General features: G+C 43.3%; 1 protein-coding gene across 2 annotated transcripts in view; it reads left to right on the top strand.

The window, feature by feature from the left end:
* MIEF1 (mitochondrial elongation factor 1) overlaps positions 1-2,814 on the top strand; it is a 10,679-nt gene extending 7,865 nt beyond the window's left edge. Inside the window, exons 4-5 of one of the 2 annotated variants that reach the window (XM_019515163.1) lie at positions 144-406; positions 1,376-2,814. In XM_019515163.1, the coding sequence (XP_019370708.1) occupies positions 144-406; positions 1,376-2,182 (1,070 nt within the window). In that variant the 3' untranslated portion in view covers positions 2,183-2,814. The remainder of the gene's footprint in view (positions 1-143; positions 407-1,375) is intronic. The other variant, XM_019515162.1, reaches the window with a different exon arrangement.
* Positions 2,815-7,904: the final 5,090 nt, after the last annotated feature.

Below are 7,904 nucleotides of genomic sequence, written 5' to 3'. Positions count from 1 at the left end.
GTAGTTGGCCTAATAAAAGAGATCACATTTACCCAAAGAACCTTGCCTCCCTGAAGGTGATTGCACTTCACAGCAGCCAAGTTATTTATTTTCACTTTGGAGTGAAATACTGGGGACTATTGTCTCTCCCTCCTGTCTGGCAGACTCATTTCGACCCCCAAAGCACAAGCCATCTGTTAAGAGGAGCCAGGTAGAGCTGAAGAAGTCACGCCTTCGTCTGTCACTGCAAGAAAAACTCTTTGCCTACTACCGGAGGAGGGTGGCAATCCCAGTAGAAGAACAGGCCCGGGCCAAACAGGCTGCTGTGGATATCTGTGCTGAGCTGCGTAGCTTCCTCCGTGCCAAGCTGCCTGACATGCCTCTGCGTGACATGTACCTCAGTGGCAGCCTGTACGATGATCTGCAGGTAATTCATGAGGGCATGTGTTGGTATTATTTGGTAGATTGATTGAGCAGAGGACTGTGCTGTGTCAGCACAACATTCCTGGTTCAAGAGCCTTCAAGTGTCACAGGTACTTCTAGCAAGCTGAGAATATATTTGTGCCGTATCTTTGCAAAACAGATGTTATCCCAGTCCCTGCTCCTTCCATAGTTGCTTGCTCTTGCTCTGCCTCCACTACACCTCATTTTTTTTCCTTTACTCACAATACTTACCTTCCACATATCCCTTCAAATGAGTTACTTCCCTTGGGACCCTTGTATATTCCAGTAGCTCTTCCCAATTGTTTTTTGATCATACAACAGATCTGGATTGGAGACCAATCCCTGCAATTTATGTCCTTGATGTAGAGATGGCCACGGGCTAAGGTGAGCGATTTAAAATGTTAGTCCTATCTTGTGTATTAGCACTGAATCAGTACTCTGGGATAGCTTGCTGTGCATCAACTGAAACTTAGATTTGAGGAAGTGATTATGTAAGACATTAAAGATCCCCGGCTGCCTCTCTGTAACAGCTGTTGGGGTCAGTGCCTGATTCTCATGTTGGATACTTGAGATATGGCAAGTTGAGCTCTGCCTGCAGTTCTGTTTTTCTTTGCTTCAAATCCTGAACTACTGTGAAGTGTCGCTGAGGTATACCCAGTTCAGTAGTTGATGATATGATCTCTGGATGTAATTTGTGATTTGGTTTAAGTTTGTTAGGAATTTTAAGATCTTAGAAGCAAATGTTATGCTCTGCAGTTCTTTCATTGATGAGGGGGAATGAGCTGTAAGCATCTTGCCTGATTAAAGGAATGCAGTAGGTCTCACAGGAAGTGGAAGTTGCTTCCTGAATCACTGTTTCCAATCCCTCTGGATAGAAGGGATTGGAAGTGGATGGATACTTGGAGCCTGCTGGGAGAGAGCCAACTTCTGCCTTTTCTCTCCCTCCTGACAGGTAGTGACTGCTGATCACATCCAGCTCATTGTGCCCCTGGTGTTGGAGCAGAACCTGTGGTCATGCATTCCAGGTGAGGACACCATCATGAACATACCTGGTTTCTGCCTTGTCCGTCGGGAAAACCCAGAGTATTTCCCCCGGGGGAGCAGCTACTGGGACCGATGTGTGATAGGGGGCTACCTCTCCCCCAAGGCTGTGGCAGACACCTTTGAGAAAGTAGTAGCAGGCTCCATCAACTGGCCAGCTATTGGGGCACTTCTGGATTATGTGATCCGTCCAGCAGCACCTCCAGAGGCTCTCACCCTGGAGGTCCAATATGAGCCGGAACAGCAACTTCTTATTGATTTCCTACCATCTGTGACATTGGTTGACACTGTCTTGGTGGCCAAACCCCACCGATTGGCCCAGTATGACAATCTATGGCGACTGAGCCTGCGGCCAGCAGAGACTGCACGCCTGCGGGCCTTGGACCAATGCGATTCTGGCTGCCGTTGCATGTGCCTCAAGATCCTCAAAGCTGTGTGCAAGTCAAACCCAGCTCTGGGTCACCTTACTGCCAGCCAGCTCACCAATGTCATCCTGCATCTGGCCCAAGAGGAGCCTGATTGGTCCCAAAATGTGCTAGCTGACCGCTTCCTGCAGGCACTGAAGGGTCTGATTGGCTATTTGGAAGCAGGTGTCTTACCCAGTGCTCTGAATTCCAAGGTGAACTTGTTTTCAGAGCTCACCCCTGAAGAAGTGGATGAATTGGGCTACACCCTCTATAGCTCCCTTTCAGAACCAGAAATCTTACTGCAGACATAATGGGACCTTACAGAGGAGAATGGCAGTGTTTATCTAAGATGGACTTTGAATCCTACTAAATATGTCCCCTTCACCACTCTCCCTCTTTCTCCCTATCCCTCCATCTCTCTTTTTAAGGTCATCATCATTTCCTACTGTTGAGTTTGGTGCTCCCACTGGATTTCTTGGTGCTACTGGTTTAGTTCCACCATTCTCTGTCCCAGCTGTTACTTTCTGACTGGGGAAAAGGGGGTGGAACTGCAGCTCAGAGACTGTTGCTTAAAAACCTGCAGGTATTGAAATTGCATATTGGAATCCTATGCTCTCTTCTCCCTGTACTGTCTGCCATGCTGCAGTGAACCCCTTTGCTCTTGCTTTAGAATTGGCAGAATTGGAGCAGTGAATCCAGTGGCAGTTCTAGCAAACTGACTTTTGATGTTCTGTATTTCTCCATTTTTCCTGCTGATTTGCCTTGCATTGTTTAATTATCTTTTCCCTTGCACATGATATCACCTGCCTCTTCTTCCTCTGTCTCTCTCTGGCCTAGAATTGCATGGAGCAGCCTGAATGGGATGTTTTTAATATGACTATTTATGGCCGTGACGGCATTTTGGAATGTACATTGTCTGACGATTGTAAAGACAGTATTGCGGGGGAAGGGAGGTGTGGGAATTACAAGAGAAAAATGTGCATGACAGGTTCCTGCCTCTGTAGACCAATAGCAGTGTCATGATCTGGGAACAGGGGTGTGTAATAGGTCTCCTATCTGGTGTACCACCACCACGGATATGGGCAGTTCTGGTTGGAGCTGTGACATGCCCTGATGAAGTCAAGGAGAGGGGCTTGCCATCCTTCGTAGCAAAAGCTGCTGGGTGTTCCTGATGGGCATTACCATGGGCGTCAAGAACAGCTGGGACCTCAAATGTCTCTTTTTATGGACTAGAATAGGAAAGGCTGAATTAAAATGGGGACGGACTGTTTTCTTTTTCCTCACTGAGCCAATAACTGGAAATATGTAACAGAGGGAAGCAGGATTGTATCTCTTAGAGGATTTTGTTACAGACATGAATAGGCCAGTTCCTCCCATGATCTAAATCAGCAGAGCCACATTGGCTAATGGAAGCTGAGGGCTTGCCCATGTATGATGAATAAGGTATATTTGTCTATAGTAGCCATCTAGAAATGAGTTGCCCTCCCTTCCTGCTCCCATTGTGTGTCTTTGTTTCAGGGTAAATTAAACTTGACCTTCCCTCCCTTACCATCTCTCACGTGCTGAATTTGCACTGTGTGCAGTCTAAAATTGTTATTTGAGGTTTGTGGGGGGACACAATTTACATGTTATCCCTTTGGTCCCACCATTGGTGAAATTCTGCTGACTTTCACTTCCTGCTGCCATTGTACTCAAGGCTGGACCTCATTGTACAGCTTTGAAGAAGTGATCACTGATCAGTCACACACCTGCACCTTCTATATGGACTTTGTGCCCTGCCAGAATGACACGGCTCTATCTGTGCAGCTATACTGTCAGACTAGGGGGGTGTCCTCCTAGAGGTATAGCTATATGTCTCAAATAATAAGTACAAGCGTGAACTGTGCATGTGTGACTGTGGAGGAGAAACTCTTCCTTACTACCTTCCCTCTTTTGACACTCAACCTTTTTCTTTAAAAGTAGCATAAAAATGGTGGAGATGAATTGCAATTATGGAGTCTTGAGGGAATGGATGCCACCCCCACCCCCAAGTCCTTGTTTTTATATTACAGGTGCTGGTAGGGGATTGCGAAGTGAATCTTGGGGTCCCTTAGGCTACACCTTTTCTCAGAAGCAGTGCCAGTGAGAGAAATCCTAGGGGTGCACATGTATCCCAGGCCAAGTTTCTCAGGCAGTTAGTTCTTTCTAGCCAGTTTGTCAGATGGTGTTTATTATGCAGCGATAATGCACTATTACAATTTAAAATGTATCACCCTGTCAGGTGCACACTTGGAAGTTTGTGAGTATGTGTAAACTGTGTCATCTTCAGAAGACTAACAAAAAATCACTGTTTGACTTCATTCTTGTAAGTTTTGCTGGGGCCTATAGTTGAGTGCCCCTCACTCTTATTCCTGAACTTTTTCTCCTTTCTTTCCCTGCCCTCCACTGCCAATATCAGTCTTCCTGCCATAAGTCAGTCACCAGCATGCACTGGAGCCATCAAAACAAAAGAAGAGACAGAAATAATATAGAGCTAGTGTCTGTATTTGGCTTCAGAGTGCGTGCCAGATGCATATCTTCATATGGATTTTTTTTTTTATATAAATGCTTTTCTACTTTTGGCAACTTAACCAATTAATGCTCTATAGCCATTTTTATGCCGCAAAGCTGAATTTCTGTATGAAATGGAGATGAAGGCTGTCTTTTTCTTTTCCCTCAGCCTTTTAGTTAAGATTTTGTTCCATTTCCATTTCATCATTTCATCTGTTTAATTCTGTAAACTATTAATGGTGTGTGTTTTTTTTTTTTTTCTCACTCTGAGCTAACTACCATCCTGGTTCTACAGAGCCAGGCACTCATGTTAGAGGCAGCCACCACTGTTGGAAATAATTGCTCCATTGAAGCAGTCGCAGCAGAGACCAAAGATATAATTGGTCACAAAGGATGAATGGTGGCTCCTTTGAAGCAGGAGTAAGGAACAAAGCAATGGAGGTCATGTTAAATATGCAGGAAGCTTATGTAAATGTTACCCCTACTATGGCCAAAGAGAGAACTGTTAGTCAGGGTAGTCAAGCTAGTACTTATCAGTATTAAAACTCACTACAAATCTTGGTGGTTGAGAAGGGAGTGACAGCCAAGACGGTCTCGATGGCTTCCCTCTTTACAATCTCCTTTATATGAAACTTTCACGTAGAGCAAGGATGCCCAAAGTAGAAAGTGAAAAATGCAGCCCATGGCTGCCAGGAGGAGGGGCAGCCCATGAAGACATGATTGTAATAGGCTCAGAGCCCGAGTCAGTTGTTCTGCTGCCCCGACTCTGGCCATGGCTTAGTATGCATTACTATTGCTTAGGTTGCACAAACCTCATATGAGATTGTCGTCTTGTTCCTGGGTATTGCAAAGTGAGGACCAACTGCTTCAGCTGCAGGCTTTCACTGCTGTTGAGGTCAACCATTACTCTTTCAAGTCAAATGAGTTCTTTTTAAAATGAAAAGCAGTTATTTAAATGAGGCTGCCCTTCTCTTTCTCCTGGCAAACTGGTGCTGTAGATCTGTCACAAAGTTTGGATGCCCTTGGTACAAAGATAGGAGATGAGACGGCCCCCATCAATCCCAGGCTTCAAGGATGTGGGTTGGAAGGGCAAAGGTCTACCGCATGGTTGATGACAAGAGTGTGTGGAAATTCTGAAATAAATAACTTTCCCCAGTATTCTGATTGCCTTTGGTATCTGTGGTGTGATGTGTCTTAGATTTGTCATGTCTCATTTCTCTTTACTTTGTATGCCAAGGTGTGGGAGGATTTGCCTTGGCACCCATTGTAGTTATATAACCTTGCATTTCTTTAGCACCTGCCATCTTGAAGGTTCTTAACTGCTCTATGTAAGACTCATGTGCACCTTACTGATTTGCAGTTCCTGGACCCTTCTACCTTGGAACGATTCACCAGCTGAATTGGCCAGGATTGCTGTGAGTAATTATCATCCCTGGCTGCCTGCATCTGTCAAGAGATGAAGGTGCCTCCTTAAGGAGTGGGTCTCCCTTGGTTTCTCATAAATGGAAAGAAACCACACCTGTTGGCAGGCACCTAATGTTTAGTAAACTTCAAAGACTTTCCCACCTCTCAATCTAAACTTTCCAGTTCAAACTCCTAGCCTTCTTCATTGGCTCATTATTTGTATCTGGCAGTTCTCTCTCCCCTGTCAAGTCCAGCTGCTTTTTTAGCAGTGTCAACCTTGGCACAGCTGAGGAAGCCACCTTGTCACTGGTCCATGTGGTAATAGATTCAGGTGGCAGGTAACAAAGCCTGGACTCATGTCCATGACTGGGGAGCTTCTTATATGAAGAAACACTGTCTTTTATGACAAAGATAGTATACCAATCTGCCAGATTGAGGCAGTGCACCCTCTGCCCTTTGAGCTTCATGCACGTTTCATTAGAGGCATCTGTGATTGAGTTCTTGTTTGGGGGAAAATCAGTAGGTTTTTGTTAACAATGCTCAAAGAAAGATTCAAAATCTTTCCTGGTTCTAACTTCCGTTTTTAGTAGTCTTGTTTCAGTGCAAGGGCAAGCACAGGCAAGATCAAGCCTCCCAGGAAAATAATTTATACAAGCTGCCCAAAGAGAAGTCTCTTTCCAGTGTTACTCTCAGATACCAGGTCTGCCTACCTTAATTGACAAAAAAAAAAGTTGCAAGTGATCATTTCTTAAAAACCTGGCAACTTGTAGTAACTCTGCAGCACAACACTTTGCATCCATGCACAACAGCTTTTCAGACTAGGTTCTTTAGGTAAATGTGACATCTTTTATTAGACCAACTAAATAGTTGGAAAAAAATGTGCTTTGTGAGTTTTTTTTTTTAGGGTACAAACACCCTTCTTCAGGCACAGGGAGAGTTTGTTGTTTTGTTGTGTTCTCTCCTGGATAGAAGGGAAGCCCCTGAAAGCTTGTAAAGAGAAATTTTTCCGACTATTTAGTTGGTCTAATAAAATATATCACATTTACCTAAAGAATCTTGTCTGCCTATGTCCTCATAGCCAATATGGCTACAACCAACAACCCCAACAGTTTTTTCAGCACTTGTGATGGTTGTTTGCAGTCTACAAGAATAGGTTTTTAGCTCATGTCTGGCTGAGCTGATGAAGTTTTCAGTGGCTTTTTCCCTGGCACGAACAGATAGCCATTACAATTGCACTGATTTAACTGGTCTTCCTAGCTCATTGTACTGTAAACTTAATGATTAATGCTGGACAATTACCCTTTATGCTTCCTTCTATGTGCCTGCACATTAGAGGATATATGCTTCTGGAATCCCAGGATACATTAATTCACCAGCTGTAGGATGATCTGCATGTCCTCAACTGTTGCAAGGATAAATGATAAAACCAGTTCAATTCAATTCAGTTCAGTTTATTAAGGATTCAGGCTAAATGCCATGCTCCCAAAAATGACAGAACACACATACAACATAATAAAATCAAATCTAATGTTAAAATTAAAATAGATTTAATATTGTTTTTTAGTATAATATTTGTAGCTCAGTTACTTTGAACAAAAAATAGAGCCCACTAACAGAAAAACATTATTAATATAAATACGGTAGTAAATCAAGACATGAATCTATAATATTGTTGTACGTAGATCCACAATTGAGACAATACATTTTAACATTAGATTTGATTTTATCACTCATATCAGTAATAAAGGATATTTAACTCTAATTGCCTCAGCCTTATAAGCAAAAATTGCAAGATGGTTTACTAAATTTAGATCTGTTTGCTGTAAAAGCCAGATTAATTTCTCTGTCTTTGAAAAATGTATCAACTTCTGCGAGAATGGTAATAAATAGGTCCTCCTTATCTCATTATAAAAAGAATATTTTAAAACGTAGTGGATAGTATCTTCCAAAACTCCTAGACAGACTGGGCAACATCTTTTAGCCCTTGGAATGCAAAATCTATGTCCAGCCAAAACAGCTATGGGCATCTGTTCGGTCCTGAGTCTAGTCATAGTTTCACATTTTCATAGTTTCATAGATTTAGGGTTGGAAGGGACCTAG

This window comes from Gavialis gangeticus, unplaced genomic scaffold, assembly GCF_001723915.1.
Source record: "Gavialis gangeticus isolate Ggan-Ray unplaced genomic scaffold, GavGan_comp1, whole genome shotgun sequence".
In the NCBI taxonomy this organism is placed as follows: domain Eukaryota; kingdom Metazoa; phylum Chordata; order Crocodylia; family Gavialidae; genus Gavialis; species Gavialis gangeticus.
This window is presented reverse-complemented; position numbering and strand designations above follow the sequence as displayed.